This window comes from Simochromis diagramma, unplaced genomic scaffold, assembly GCF_900408965.1.
Source record: "Simochromis diagramma unplaced genomic scaffold, fSimDia1.1 OVJJ01000131.1, whole genome shotgun sequence".
In the NCBI taxonomy this organism is placed as follows: Eukaryota; Metazoa; Chordata; class Actinopteri; order Cichliformes; family Cichlidae; genus Simochromis; species Simochromis diagramma.
In genome coordinates this window covers 8,001,141-8,016,820 of record NW_024387200.1, presented here as the reverse complement: position 1 = coordinate 8,016,820, position 15,680 = coordinate 8,001,141, and the positions used below count along the sequence as shown (strand labels likewise).

Genomic DNA, 15,680 nt, shown 5'->3' with positions numbered 1-15,680 from the left:
ACATTAAGGAAAAAATGTGTTGACTTAGGTGGTCGTAGGTGTGACGATGAGAATGAACTGATGTCTTTCTCTTTGTGTTTGCGCCCTTCACCCTCAACAGCTGGGACAGGCTCCAGCCGCTATCCCAGATTGTCAACCTTTAATTGAAAAAGTGGATGGACGGGCAAACATTGTAATGCAAAAACAACAACACAATAAAAATAATTACTATCAGCATCTGCTATCAGAAAACATTGGCATGTTTCAGGATCCTAAAGCATGGAAACTCTGACTGGGAGCAGTCCTACCCCCACCTCCCAATCTGATGGACATAATCCAGTGCTATTAGCAACTAAACTGACTTAATACATTCGACAACATCTGACATTCAACATCCTGAAAAGTCTAAATGGCCATCTACAAAGACTGGAGGGGATTGCGGAGATGGACACCACATTGTTTATGCATGTGTAATGCTGTGTTTATGCGCCTGGTCAGAGTGGTTCTATTTATCTCTAATCACAGTCAAATATGTGGAAGAAAAAAGTTTCCAAAGGAGACTCCAGTGCAGATGGCAGCTATTCAAGTCACCCACCGCTCCCGAGTGTATGTGTGTCACTGCCACCATCTGAAATATTCCTCTGTGTTTTTGTGCGATGTGTGTTAGTTCATGTCAAAAGGTCTATCCCATAATAACTGACAGCTATCATTATCACTTCCTTTCTCTTTGATCTCTCCCTCTAATCCAGCTAATTAAATCTTCTAATGTCAATATACATTTTAATCTGCAATCATGTTTGATTGGACCTGTGGAGCCTCACTGTCAGTCCTCCTGCCAGCAAAAACCCAACTACTGACAAGCTTGACAGCCAGCCAATCAGAACGGGAGATGAGCCCTCCTCCACTGACCTATAGCCAGGAAACACCATTCACACTGACAGTTCATCTTTTTCTAGTGTTTCACAAAGTCCCACAGACAAATACATCTCTTCCTTCCCAAATATCCACAAGAGAGGGCTAAAAAAAAAAGCTGTCGAAAAAGGAAAAAGGGGAGGAGAAAAAAAAAACAAGGGAGAGAAGCTCTGATTGTACATGCAGAGTGGTAATTACAACTAAATTGAGGGCACATGGTAATCTATGTTAGGTCATCTCTAATTCCACTTACATTTCCACATTTTGGACTAATTAAAACCGTTAATAATCAGAGCCTGTGCGCGTAAGCGAGAGGGGGGAGAGGGAAAGCGAGAAAGAGGGAAAGAGGGAGAGAGAGTGCATTTTCAGACGCGGCATCTTTGAGATGAGCCAGAGGAAGAATGTCCCCGTCACACTGCAGGAAAATTAAGTGCACACGCTTTGATTTTAACAAGACACGAGAGTAGATAACGTTTTGGGGGGGTTTTCCGTTTAAAGACACGGGAAAAAAGAGAAGTGAGGAAAAGTGCTTCTCCAGCAAAAATGTTTCCAGATTATAACGTGTTTAATTGAAAGGTACACTGGAGCAAAGTTGGAAAGATGGGTGACGAGGGGTTTTCGCAACTTCTGTTTTGTCCACTGCTTGGTCTATAAAACTGACAGAACTCAGAGTTAAACTTTCAGGGCTGCCTCTCCCCCCCCCTACGGCAAACTGGAGTGAGTCTGGGAAAAGGGGAATTTGCTATTCTCCCAGCCTTTGCCCTTCGAGGTGCTGAAAGAGAACAGAATATGAATGGGAAGTGAGCGAGAAAACACTTCAGAAGATGAAAACAAGCCTTGAAAGCCAACTGCTGCAATAATACCAACTCCGGCATAAATAGTGGATGAACGCCAATAAAGAATGCAGGGTGGATGTCAAAAGAAGAGGGGCACAGACACACCGCAGTCACCTGCTTTTCACACAACGCTCTCAGCCCAGGGTTATCCATAGCCCTGGGCTGATTTGGCCCCGAGCTAACAAGCAATGAAAGCGAAAGCTCCAGTTTGTCAACCATAAACAAAATTTGGAGACACTACTGAGCGTAAAAGCCATCCTCGGGATTACATTAGCAACTTTAAACTGTCATTATCATAGGGAAGGGCACACTGCTTCGGTATGATAATCAGGGTATGAAATTACACATCTCCCCTTTTTTTAAAAAAATTAAGAAAAATCTAACCAATGGCACAAAAGTGTTCAGATATTACTACCAAGATTTTGCAAAAAATACTGTGTACATTATAGCAATGTTACAACTACTGCTGCTAAACAAATAACATAAAAGAGTCCTTCAAGTTGCACAAGCCTATTCAGAGATGTTGCGCATCCCCCCCTGCAAAAAACGTCTTGAACCATCACCAGAGCTTGATATGGTCTTAACACAGAGAAAACGAACCCTTCAGCATGGCAGTAAAACCACAATCATGGCAAAAAGGAAAGCAAGACAGAAAGAAAAAAAAATGTACGTGGGTGCACATGACAAAGAAAAAGTTAAGAGGGCGAGTGAACAGACCACACAGCAACATCCTGCAGCAATTTAATTATTCCATTTTGGAGGGGGAGGAGGAGAAAGAGAGAAAAGATCAGAGTGAGTGAAAGGCTCATCCTCATCTGTGATTGATTAGGATAGACAGAAACTCACACCCACATTAACACACAACAGAAGCCAGCATGAGAAGAGGAGAAGTTTTACAAAGTAGTCTTAAGAGGCTTTCACTACACTCCCATGATTTTTGCAATTTATAGCACACTAAAACCCGAAAAAGCCAATCTCAGCACTTTCCTGAATCAATTCATGTAGTGAAGACGGGCTGAGCCCACACAACATTTCCACAAGAGTTCAGTCTTTCATTTTTTGTATAAACCTTTCAGGAAAGCCTTTTTCCAAGCGCCCTCAAACCTTTTAGTGTCCATGACTTGTAGACTTCAGTATGAAGCAAGATCTTTGGCGTACAACAGCTTGAGACACCTTTTATATTCTTTAGGGTTGAAGAAACTTCAGAAATCAAAAAATATATGCAATGTAATTATACTTAAAGAGGCATCAATAAGTGTTTCTGCATATTTCTGACTCGCTTAAAGATTGCAATTCTAAACCATTTTACCACAGAACAACAAAATCAGTTTTCTTCATATCTGAGAGACTGGAGCAGAGACCCTTAGGTAGCCTTTAAGCTGTCAGAAAGAATAAGTGCTTTCTGGGTCGTCTTAACTCCTGGCAAAGTTAACGACAATTTTAGGCCAAGCAAGCAGAGCAACTAGACATAACAATTCCCATATAAGCTCAGCTCATTTCTCTCTGCCCTGATGACAGGAAGCTAAAATAACTTCAGCGCCTTCACGTCTGAAAAATGACCATCTGAAATTGATACTGGTCCTCTGAAACGTTATAAGAAGCAATATTAATCTCTCACCTAGTGGTAATCGCTAATTTCATATACTATTAAGATGATGAATGGGATTTTAACAAACTGAGCTGTTGTTAAAAACTTAAAGCAGACCAATCCATCAAGGTCACGATTATTCATGGCCTCCAAAGAAATATTAGCGGGAAAAAGGTGAAACCATTAGTGAAACAAGAACGATGGAGATAACAGGTGGATAGGCACAGACAAGCCAAATAATTTAAAAGATAAATATTTTTTTTAAACATAAACATTAACAATACAGTTTAATAAAAAACACATCTACACTGGTAGAATTACACAAATAATCATCTGACTATGAGGGGAAAGCAGCTGGAAGGCTGTTTGTAGTAATTAGAAAAAAGCGACATCTAGTGGTGGTTTAAGGTATGTCGCTTTATATTGCAGATGGTGTTTTTATCGTAAGACAAGATGGCATCACAACAACAAAATCAAATTTTATAGAGAATAGACCAAAAAGCGATTGAAAGGTTAGTTATCAAACATATAATGTGTGTATGTATCATGCACACTGATAAAGATATTTTCCCTTCTTTAAAGAATCTCTGATGAGATTAGCATATAGCAACAACACAGACACTTGCAGCAAACTTTCATTGTGCCCTGCTATTTGCAGATTTGAGCTGCGTATTTAAAAAACACTACAATAAGGAGCACCTGCAAATGTTTGCCAGCCAAGCTTGAGTGAGAAAAGGAATATACTGAAGGACAGAAATGAATAAGTCTGTGTATCATTATAGATGGTGTCTAGCAAACCTTCAAGACATTGACGTACTTATTGGAAGAAGGCGTACTGAGTGGGCTATAATAATGCACGACTTCTTAGCCGTAACCAACGGTAAAAACTGACCATTTTGTTCTCTTGCAAGTAGAGTCTCTGCAGTTTAGGGCATCCTCTCGCCAAGGCCATGATGCCGTCATCTGAGATACCGTAGCACTGACCCAAGTGGATGTCTTTCAGCTCACTGCAGTGCTCCCCCAGCTGAGGTAAAAAAATAAATAAATTAAAATAAAAACAAAACAAAACAGAGAAGTAAAGAAGATATTGCTCAAAATCTTCACTAAGCTGATATGACTGGTGTATGTGTTTGCTTTTTATTTAAACTAGGGGTTCATATCTACTGGATCTCGTTCACAAACAATATGTACACAAATCTGCAAATAAACCAAGCGAAAGAACGCTCCAAACCCAAATCTGTGAGTGCCCATTATTTTCTTTCCTGAATTTGTTTGCACTCTACGATCCTCTGAACATGCATACGTGACGAAATGATGAAGGTTTGGCTGTCTTGAAAATGTAAACACACATTTTTAAACTTAATATTAATACTAATGCTGCTGATGACTATAAGTTTCTTTTTAGTTATTATTTTTTCAAAACCGCTTAAGAACAAAAGCGCTCAGAGTTTGAATAAAACACACAATAAACTCTGAGATTACAAGCCAAGAAAGGAAAACACTGAGTATAAAAAGGCACAGGTTTTAAGCTTTTTTTAAAAAACATATTCTAATAGACATTATCTCATCTTATCTCTCTCTTAAAGATGGCTTCCTTTCTTGTTGGATGTCATCAGTTAAAGTCTAATTTCTTGGCACTATCCCACAGATGCTGGAGAATAATTGCTGTTGCTGAGTTACTCGTCTTGGGCTGACAGATCCTTGTCCTCCACCTGCTTTCTTCTTTTTGTTATGCTCTGGTTGTCTTTTTTTTCCGTTTCAAGTTTGATGTCAAATTGTTTCTTTTCACTTGAACGACAGTGTTTTTCTAAAATGAAACCGTTTTTAGCATCTCTCTTTCTTTCTTTTTTTCAATAAATGTGTTAACTTAAATTAAGAACGGGCACGCGGCAGTATGCTGATTGCAGCACTAACATATACACGGTGGTAAGAACAAAACTGGCTCGTTCACACGTATCATAAATATGACCGTAATTTTGCATTTGTACCGATCAGGACAAGAACATGTATATGCACATAAGTGAATGAGGCCCATTGTGTGTCTACCCCGGTTCTGAATCCACACCTTTTTCAATGCCGCATCTGTCAGTTTGTCCTGGTTGCCCACATGCACCTTCACCAGAAGAGGGCAGTGTGTAGCCAAAGCACACAAAGAAATGTCACCCAGCTGCTTGCAGCGGTAGGCAGTATATTTCTGCAAGCCAGGACACTGTGAAGCCAGGGAGGACACGCCGTGGTCATGGACCGCCCTGCAATCCGAGATGTTAATCTCGGTCACATTCTGCCTCCGAGAAGCTATTTTCACCAGAAGATCATCATTTACCTGCAGAGCAAGATAACATAAAAAGACACAATAATCAGCACAGAAATCAAAGTTTCCTGTTCTTTCTGACTTTTTTGTAGACAACTGTGTCTCTTACTTGTTGTAGGCCACTGAGGTCGATTTGCTTCCAGAACTGGAAGTCCAAGCAGAGGTCCCTCCAGTACTTACAAACCAGAGAGGCACAAAGACAGCGCTCCTTTACTGTCAGGTGAGACAGCACCTGTGAGGGGGAAAAAGGGTGTTTTCAGTCCCTTAAAAGCAACAATTCAAAGCTTTCCAGTGTCTTTGTCTGCACCAAACCATATGAAAACATTAAATAAAAAACTTCTTCTGACCTTAAGAAGGATGGAGGAAGGCAGATGATTGATACTCAAGTGATCAGCAGCTTCAGAACTTCTTGCCTGGCAGTCGTCATAATTATGTGCGCAGGGCGGGGACGAGTCAGAACTGTGGGGCAAATCGGCGTGAAGACCCAACCCACAGCAGCCATCAGCAGGTGAGGAAGAAGAGGAAGCGGAGGAGGAAGAGGAGGAGGGAAGCGGGCAAAGGGGAAGGTGGCAATGGCCCGTTTCAGAGTTCGAGGCCGCCTCCCCCCCACCTCCATTCTCCAGCCCTCCATCAGGAGCAGCGAAGGCACAGCGCGGCTGCTTACAAGGGGTGCACCTTTGCACCTCTGAGCACTTCCTCTTACACACCTGCAATCGGACACACACACACACACACACACACACACACACAGGTCACTTGGAATCAGATTTTCAGGCAAATTTAGTTACAATTACAGAAAGAAATTCATGCTGTTAAATGTAAATAAATATGCAATATAGTTATTTGAAAATTATTAAAAGCCTATATTAATTAGGAATTAATGCTCCAAACCGGATGCCTACCATCTCTGTGTAATCGCTGGTGCAGCCAGGCACAGGCACAGGTATGGGCACAGACACACCAGCGGTTCGGAAGAGGGCCGGTGGTGGAATTAGTTTGGCAGGAACAGCTGACAAAAGGCTCCTCCCCTGGCCCTCCCAGATAGCAAGTTCTCTCGGTGACAACAAGAACTTGGAGCAATCCTCCGGAGATGCGAGGGTCGCGTATCGCTCCGCAAGCTTCGTGGCAGCTGCCGCTCCGATGCCGACTCCGCCAACACCTGGGACGCTGATTCCCGTGATGCTGTTGTGTCGACACCCGTTGGCCTCGAAGTGGTCGCTCTCGTCGTCGAAACCACCGCTGTTGCCGTGGACGATAAAGCAGAGCATGCAGGGCCCGTGCAGAAAACAGTTCCTCTTCTTCTTCTTCCTGTGATGCAATTTGCGTGTCCTCTTCTTCAGGCGATAACCATTTTTCGAAAAAAGATGGCCCATATAGATGATTCAAGGAAACTCTGGAACAACAACGAACAACAAAAAAAAGGATTGGTAAAAAATATATATATATATATATATATATGTTTCAGCACTAACAGGAGGCCGAGCTAAAGGTGACAGAGTGGAAGACGCTCATATTTTCATTGGCAGTGACCAAAATGAACAGGATTACAAATCAGCATATCAGAAGGTCAGCTCAAGTCAAGCAGTTTGGAGGCAAAGTTGGAGAAGCAAGGCTGAGATGGTTTGGACATGTGCAGCACAGGGTTAGTGGATATAATGGACAAAAGATGTTAAATATGTAGCTGCCGGGCAGGAGGAAAAGAGCAAGACCTCAGAGGAGGTTCATGGATGTACTGAAAAAGGCTGTTGTGAGAGCGACAGATGCTAGTTTGTAATGATATGAAAATTCTATGAAAGTTGTAGTGTTAAGACTTGGCATCAAAAAATACGCAATGAAGAAAAAACGATTCAATGAAAAAAGAATTTGATAGTTTCCATCCTCAGTACTACGAATTTATTGTAGTCAGTACATAAACATAGCATAGGCTAATTATTTAGCCCCTGTATAATTAAGAGAACAAAGGATATCCTTTCTTTTGCTTAAAATGACTATTCAAAACATTGTTGTGTGTGTGTATATATATATATATATATATATATATATATATATATATATATCAATGTCTGATACTTTAATACATTTTTATGAGTAAAGATGTATTTCATCAATTAAGAGAAAATGTCTTTTTGCTAACAATGTTTTGCCCCACATAAATAAAATAATACGGGAAAATTGCAGGATCACTAACAGCTATCATTATCATTATCTCCTTTTTTTAATGAGGCTTTTTTTCGTGCTTTATTAAGCCTGTCATTTCATTAGCTGCTTTAATGTTCCTCTTTTCCCTAAAGGAAAAGTCAACATGAACCTTTAGTAGGAAAATCTAATGGCCATCCTTCAATATTTTCAAGGCTGTTTTTCATAGCTGTAGTGAAAGAATGCTCAAGAAAAGATGGGAACTTTACAAGATAACGCTAGAGTTGTCTGACACACACACACGGGGTGGAGAGTGAGATTAACTTAATCTGGAAGTAAGGGTGTATTTGTGATCATGGTGGGCTCGTGTAAATAATGGCACAGATTTCCACACAAAAAAGAAAAGAAAAATCTGAGCCTGATCCTGTATGTCAACAACAATCAGGACAGTCCTTTCTGCTGAAACAGACACGACGATGGACAAGACTGACAGCAACCACATGTGTCATTAAACTCAGCACCGGAGAGCCCAACAACACAGTACTGCAATGAAATACTGATGTTATTTGTTAAAAACACTCACAATTTAAGAGTAAAGCCTAAATCTCAGCACAGCACACAACAAAGAGCAGCAAGCTTTGCAGCCGTGCTTGCCTACGATGGAAAAGATTCATGCGTGGATGCTGTGCATAACTTGAAAAATGTTTTGGGGGTTTGGGGTTGTTTTTGTTTTGTTTGTTTTTTAATGATCCACATTTGTTGAGGACGTGAAAAATCTCGTCGGATAACTGCAGCAGTGCAGCACCGGTTGATAGCTGCTGAATCAAAACACAGAGATGTAAACAGTGAACAGGTGGTCATTTGTTTAGCATGTAGAAACGCCAAAGCAGATTTAACGTGACACCTGCGGTTTGCCTGGAATTGCCGCAGATTTGCCTTCAACATTCACACGAACTTAACGCTGTTTTTGAGGGAAAGAAAGACGCGATTGCTTCGCAGTTTTCTGTCAGGCTAGCCTGCTCCATCCCCAGATGCTAAGTTAGCTATAGCCCCAAAAGCAATCATCTCTCACCACTTCACACGGTGCTCCCACACTCCGCACTGCGCTCGCATAATACTGCTAAGCTCCACGGTCAAGATGAACGGTGACGAGCCCCGAAAGGAGAGACACGGGCTTAGGGAAAACGGCCACTAAATCGCCGTTCTGCTCTTCCAAAACAGTAGCAGCTCTGGTTGTACCTCTGCTGCTGCTGCTGTTGCTCTTGAGGACAGCACTTCCGCACCGAGAGGGCAGCGAGAAGGAAGCCGACGAGGGCGATTCGTAATTCGCCATCAATGAAAATCCTGTTCCCATGATTTTGGGGATAGAGAAGAACCAAACACTGGATTGATTTTTTTCAATGATAGGTAAATGAAGCTTTGAAAACTCACTTAGAAAACACAGGGTCTAAATATTAAGCTATTGTCTCCTAATGCATACAAATGTGGAATTATAAAAGAGTATGGGAATCATTTTGTATCGTGTTTAGATTGTGGAGGTATCGCCACAAGATCATTTAAATTAAAAACAAACTTTTAATTTATTACCCATAGGAAAACTGGACAACCGCCCCAAAATAATCTACTGACAGTGGTTGCTACAGAAAACACTACCTACCTTATAAATTTATTCTTGCAGTTACTTTATTTACTGGTCTTCCTCTTCCCTGACAGCTACACATTTAGCACCTTTTGTCCAGTATATCCACTACCGCTCCTCTTCAAATGTCCAAACCACCTCAGCCTTGCCTCTCTAAATCATCAAGCACTGGATATGAGCAGTCCCTCTGGTGCACTAATTTCTAATCCTGTCCATTCTGGTCACTCCCAACAAATAATCAGATTTTATTCGTGAACATAATAGTTGCTATTGTGTCTACACACGCTGTATATTATGCGAATTTAAAATAATGAATCCAACATAAAACAAGCATAAAATATACACATACTGCCAAAATAAATCAAAGTTAATCAGAATGAACTCATTGTTTGTATCTTAAACGTTTCATGCATTAAACACTTCAAGTCTAGACCACCGAGCAGTATTAGACTAAAGTATGAAATGTAAAACTTAAAAGTCACAAATAGGATAAAATGTATAGTTGTATGTAACTTAACTGGGTTTTCTGCAGTAACTACAGTATATTGCAGCCAACTTGGTCTTGCCAGGAGCTAAAAAAAACACTTTGGGGAGAGAGAATCAGGGCATAAAATTATAATTTATAAGCATAACACAAGATGAGAGACTGTTAACGACAATATACATAGCACATGTAATTTTCTACAGTACCGAACTGTACAGTACGTCTACTGTATATATATTTAATATACACAGAGAGATATATAATAATCTGGATGTAAAGTTCAAACTGTATTTCATTGTAAATTCCCATGGCAACGTTCTTCTTCTTCTTAAATGTTATAGGCGGTTGGCAAACAACTGATTGGTGCATTACCGCCACCACTAGTATGGAGTGTGGACTGGAATGAGCCCCCCCCCCCCCCCCCCCCCCCCAAAAAAAACAAACACAAACACAAACACAAACAAACAAACAAAAAACCTCAAAGCCTTTCAAACACTCTTCCCGCTTTAAAAAAACTGAAATAAAGCCTGGTAACTCCTACTTCCAGAATCCTTTTGCAATAGGTCAACCAGATCCAGTTTCATATTCATATTAATGAGGTTTTGGTTTAATTGTCTCCTCTCCACCTGATATTTCAGACAGTGCAATATCACATGCTCTATAGTTTCTGTTTCTCCACAGAAGGCACATTTCCCCGTGTTATGTTTCCCAATCAAGAATAATGTAGCATTTAACCCAGTATGTCCAAATCTCAATCTCGATATGACCATCTCCTCTCTCCTGCTCCTTCCAGTGGTTCTCATTTCTCCTACCCCCCTTTGTATTGTATACAACCATCGTCCTCTCCTTTCCTCCTCCCACTGCTTTTGCCAACTACTCCTCATTTCTTGCCTTATGATACTCTTCACTTCAGCTTGACCAAAACTAACAGCCAGGTCAACTGCCCCATGTCTTGTGGCTTCCTTCGCCGCTCTGTCTGCCATTTCATTCCCCATTATTCCATAATGGGCTGGAATCCATAGAAACACAACTGTAAGACCCATCATGTTTATTCTGAAAAGTGTTTGCGGAATTTCTGCTAGAATATCTGCTCTCGCATCTGAGTGACTACACTGTAAACAATAGCTTTTAATGGCCTCATATCCATGGCAATGTTGTTCACTGAGCTGAAATAGGCTATATATAAATAAATGTTGCCTAACTGTTATTGTGAAGTCACAGCGCGCGCGCACTGACGCACTGACGCACCGGTCAGTTTCTGTTTTGTATTGCCTTATTTATACAACTAAATCCGGAGATTAAGATAATATTAACCAATGTTTAACCAATGAATATGTGTTCGCCGTCTCTCTTCGTTCTCCTAGAGAGAGAGAGAGAGAGAGAGAGAGAGCATATGGGCGTGAATTTTCCAGGCACCAGCTCCTCCAGGCTGAATTGCAACTCCCAAAATAGCAGCACTGCGAATTCTGGATCCTCTGAGAAAAAAAAATGGCTGAAGTAGTTTCACCAATAACTCGACAAGTAACTAAAGGAAGCCAGGAAAATGTGACCTGTTTTGTGGATATTAATCTCAGAGACGTCGAAGACTGTTTAATTTACGACCGGTGTTGTGCCAAAAAGTGATTGTCTGCCAAAAACTGATTTCCGGTATTTGCCAAAAATTGATTGCTCGTATTTAAACTGCTATAAGTAACTTGTTGGGCTATAATATGTGAAACAGATGTCAAATGCATCCCTCATGGATGACATATAGTCATCTTGAGCCACAAACAACATCCGTGTAACAAGGTAGAAGCCACAATCAGTTTTTGGCAGTGACTTTTATATAACCTTTATTTTTGCAGTTAAAAACAATCTCATTAACATTAAAAATGTCTTTTGTAAGAGTAAGTTGGCCAAGAGGACAGCAGAAATGGCAGCAAATATTACAGTAGTTCTGTAAAAATATTTTAAGTAGGGATAAAGGACCGGATTGGTTATAATGTAAGTACAATAACACAGAGTTGTGAAGATACTTGAAAAACTGATAATTTTTTAATTCTATATATAACCCCTTTGTAAACCCTGTTCACCGAAGTCTATTTACGAACATACGTAAAGATATTACACATAAAAAAAATACACGGAAACATTGGAAATCAGTTTTTGGCAGACAATCACTTTTTGGCACAACACCGGCATGGAGTTTCTATTCCGTTCAAGACCCTATACCAAGACAGGAAATCGGTCATAATTTTTGTGCGGGTAGGGAAAACTTCATTTGGCTTCACTTTGCTGATGAGTTATGGGTTCGCATAGGAACCCTACCTTAAATTGTGTTTTTAAATGGGTCTTGATAGGCTTCAAAGTAGGTGAGCCTAAGTGTAGCTGGCCAGATGCTCCAAGAATTTCCTGTGGTGTGTTGGAAATGGACGAATGAAGAGATCGTTCTTCATAGGTGAAGACAGAGGGATAAATGTTATGGCGCAAGATGTGAATTTTTAAATGCAGTGATCTCTCTCATCACTACAGACTTTTAACATGTTATGTAATATGTGTCCCTGCAGAATTTCTTGTGCTACAGCTGTAAAGAGTATGTTGATGATTTGGGAAAAATACCCAGAGAAGTACTGGAGGTAAGTTCTGTTCCGTAAGGACCAGTGCACTGGAGGCTGTCAAAACAAAATATGTGTGTGAATGTGTGTGTGAATGGGTGAATGACTGAATGTAGTGTAAAGCGCTTTGGGGTCCTTAGGGACTGAGTAAAAGCGCTATACAAATGCAGGCCATTTACCTTTTTTTAAAAAAAAAAAAAAAAAAAAAGAGCACAGCTGCAACACTGGCAGCAAAGGTGCTCAGTTCTAGCAATAGGAGGTCTGATGAGTATTAACATAAATAATTGATCATGACAAATCCAAAATTCCATGTGTGTTGTTGCAGGATGCTGAAATTAGACTGGTCGTGATAGGTCAGTCCGCTTATCATCACATAAAGGTAATTATTTTGTTATACACCCACTGGACACTTGTTCAGCTGCTTGTTAAAGCAAATATCTGATCAGCCAACCACATGGCAGCAACTCAGTGCATTTATGCATGCAGACATGGTCAAAACAACTCGCTGAAGTTTTGAAGAAAGGTGATTTAATTTAGTCTGGTTTTGACATGTGGCCGCTCTATTGGAATTCTGCCACAGTGCCATCTCTAAGGTTTACAGAGAATGGTCGAGAAAAAAAAGGGGAAAATATCCAGTGAGCACCAGTTGTCTGTGTGAAAAGTAAGAGGAGAATGTCCAGACTGCTTCGAGCTGATAAGAAGGCACGAGTAACTGAAATAACCACTTGTTACAACCAAAATATGCAAAAGACCACACCTAGAGCCACTCCTGTCAGCTAAGTACAGGAAACTGAGGCTGCAGTTTGCACAGGCTCAACAAAATCGGGCAATAGAGGTTTGAAAAAAAGCATTCTGGTCTCATGAGTCTCCAATTCTACTTCTACATTCAGATGATAGGATCTGAAGTAAAAAAAAAAGAATGAAAGTGTGGATTGATTCTGAACTGTTCAGGCTGCTGGTGGTATAATGGTGGAGGGCATATTTTCTTGGTACACCTTGGGCCACTTGGAACCAATTGAGTGTGATTTTAAACTCCGCAGCCTTCCCGAGTATTGATCTTGACCACGTCCATCCCTTTCTGACTACAGTATTCGCATCTTCTGATGGCTATTTCCAGCAGGATTACACATCAAAAAGCTCAGATAATCAAAACTAGTTCAAGGAACAAGAGAAAGAATTCACTATTCACTATATAAGAATTTCCACTACTGCAATCCAGTAGAACGTCTTTGGCATGATGGATGTGCAGCCATCAAAGCTGCACCAACTGTGTGATGCTATCAATTCAATATGAACCAAAATCTCTGTTGAATGTATGCCACAAAGAATTAAGGTCTAACTTTTGCAAGGTGTACCTATTACAGTGTCTGATGAGTGTATATAAATATCACAGCAGGCACTATAGTTTTCCAGACAAATGTACTCTTTCTTCTTGTTCTGTCATGTAGTCGTTCTGCTTGCTCACGGAGTATCCTTATGAAATATATGTGGACCCAGAGAGGCGCATTTACCAAAAGCTGGGGATGAAGAGAGAGGAGACATTCACAGACTCTGGTATGCAAAAACACTGTTGGAGTGTATAAGTAAGCTTATTTTGAGATGATAATGAAACTTTGTCTTTGTATCTGTGTTTGTGAACTCAGCACAGCCTAGTCCCCATGTGAAGTCTGGCGTTTTTATGGGCCAAATCAAGACTATATGGAGAGCCATGGCTAGTCCTGCCTTTGATTTTCAGGGTGACCTACATCAACAAGGTGGAGCCATCATTGCAGGACCTGGTAAGTTGGTCTCTCTCTATATATAATGTTATGTGTTAATGTTGCCACTGCATTATATCTTATATCTTTTTTCCTCACACTCACTGTTTTCTCCCTCTCTGCAGGCTCCAAAGTCCATTTTTCCCATCTTGACATGAACCGCCTGGACCACATGCCCATCAACTGGCTCCTTCAGCTTGCAGGAGCTCAGAAAACGATTGACTTCAGCGATAAGCCGAAAATCATTCACATCTAGTTAGGTGCCTGTCTGAAAGTGTGTTTCATCCCACGCCACTGCTGTAATCACACATGGAGTGTATATACAATCAGCTTCAAACTCTAAGACGACTAAATGAGTTTCTGTTGCTTCTGTTTTGCATTTGAACTCAACTTGATTGACAAATAGTACATTACAATGACTTTATCAGCTTAACACACACCTCTCTCCTCTTCCCTCAACTGTCTTGGCTTTAATAACATCACTCAAACTGAAAGTGCATGCGGCAAGTTTGTGCAAAAACCGATAAGGCATGTTTTCCTGGCATGATCTGAAAGTGTTCCAAATATCTTCTTGAGAAATCAGTGAATGCTTGGCCTTTGCAGTGTCCCCTTTAAATGTTTAGCAGGGCTGAGGTCCAATGACTGTGGAGGAAAAAGTCGATGTCAGCCAGCACTCTTTATTTGTAGTCTTATATAGTTTTCAAGAAGTTCTTGCAAAACTTTGACAAATAAGACAACACGTCTAATTTGTCATTCTCTTTGTCCAACTCTATAGACAACCCTCCCAGAACTGAATATTTATGTTCTGTTTGTCTTCTTAAATACACCATTATGTTACAGACAGAAATCTCTAACTTGGATTCATCATTACATTGATTTTTCCCCCAGTGGTCTACTGTTAAGTTACATTACTGTTGAGGATAGACAAATTGCAGCAAGAAGAGTTTTATCCGTAACAAATATTTCAGTCCCAGCATTCCCATGTATGTTATTTATTTCAAGGCTAGACACTGACCTGACCAAATTACCAAAAACCTGGGAGAAGTTAGAATCACTGGCCTTGGAAATAGTACAGTTTCATTAAAAAAAATGCACTACTGGCATTGTCCAGTGTCTCCAATCACATGTCAAGAGCTGATGATGGTTGTTCTTGATGCAGGAGGATTTTCTCTGTTTTCAGTCAGTGGTCTGAAACAGCAGTAACCCCTTATATTCCAGTGTGTTTTGTGGTATAATTATGTGCCTGTTTTGTAGTGATAAGACTGAATAGCAGCTGTTGCACTGATTTTACTACCTTGTCACATTCCCATTGCAATCTGCAAAGTTTATTATATTGTAAATAAAGACATTTTTTTTGTTATTTATTGGCTGCCATATATGCTCTACAGTGCAAGGCCAGAGCACGGTTGCATTCAAATAGGAAAAACTCTGGCATCAAGGACTA

The 15,680-nt window shown here is 40.5% G+C and overlaps 2 protein-coding genes across 7 annotated transcripts in view; one reads left to right on the top strand and one right to left on the bottom strand.

The window, feature by feature from the left end:
- fbxl17 (F-box and leucine-rich repeat protein 17) overlaps nt 1-15,680 on the bottom strand; it is a 229,773-nt gene that overhangs the window by 213,391 nt on the left and 702 nt on the right. For 2 of the 3 annotated variants that reach the window (XM_040050698.1, XM_040050700.1), the window contains exons 2-6: nt 6,529-6,960; nt 5,974-6,333; nt 5,736-5,858; nt 5,381-5,638; nt 4,208-4,339 (exon numbers count right to left, since the gene is read on the bottom strand). In XM_040050698.1, the coding sequence (XP_039906632.1) occupies nt 4,208-4,339; nt 5,381-5,638; nt 5,736-5,858; nt 5,974-6,333; nt 6,529-6,960 (1,305 nt within the window). Of the gene's footprint in view, nt 1-4,207; nt 4,340-5,380; nt 5,639-5,735; nt 5,859-5,973; nt 6,334-6,528; nt 7,020-8,834; nt 9,050-15,680 lie in introns of those variants that run through there. The other variant, XM_040050699.1, reaches the window with a different exon arrangement.
- prxl2c (peroxiredoxin like 2C) lies at nt 11,183-15,596 on the top strand. Of its 4 annotated transcripts, XM_040050709.1 has the most exons (7): nt 11,184-11,485; nt 12,059-12,129; nt 12,432-12,500; nt 12,805-12,858; nt 13,928-14,033; nt 14,123-14,257; nt 14,362-15,596. In XM_040050709.1, exons 1-7 carry the CDS (start codon nt 11,374-11,376, stop codon nt 14,490-14,492), a joined length of 678 nt encoding a protein of 225 aa, XP_039906643.1. In that variant the 5' UTR covers nt 11,184-11,373; the 3' UTR covers nt 14,493-15,596. The 4 variants fall into 4 exon arrangements, with proteins under 4 accessions (XP_039906645.1, XP_039906644.1, XP_039906646.1 ...); XM_040050711.1 differs by lacking the exon at nt 12,432-12,500 and having other exon boundaries at nt 11,183-11,485; XM_040050710.1 differs by lacking the exon at nt 12,805-12,858 and having other exon boundaries at nt 11,183-11,485.

Coding starts and splice junctions, on each gene's coding strand:
- prxl2c (XM_040050709.1), top strand. CDS start 11,374: ATGGCTGAAGTAGTTTCACCAATAACTCGACAAGTAACTAAAGGAAGC. Junction 12,859..13,927: donor CCGCTTATCATCACATAAAG/GTAATTATTTTG, acceptor TCTGTCATGTAG/TCGTTCTGCTTGCTCACGGA. Junction 14,258..14,361: donor AGCCATCATTGCAGGACCTG/GTAAGTTGGTCT, acceptor CCCTCTCTGCAG/GCTCCAAAGTCCATTTTTCC.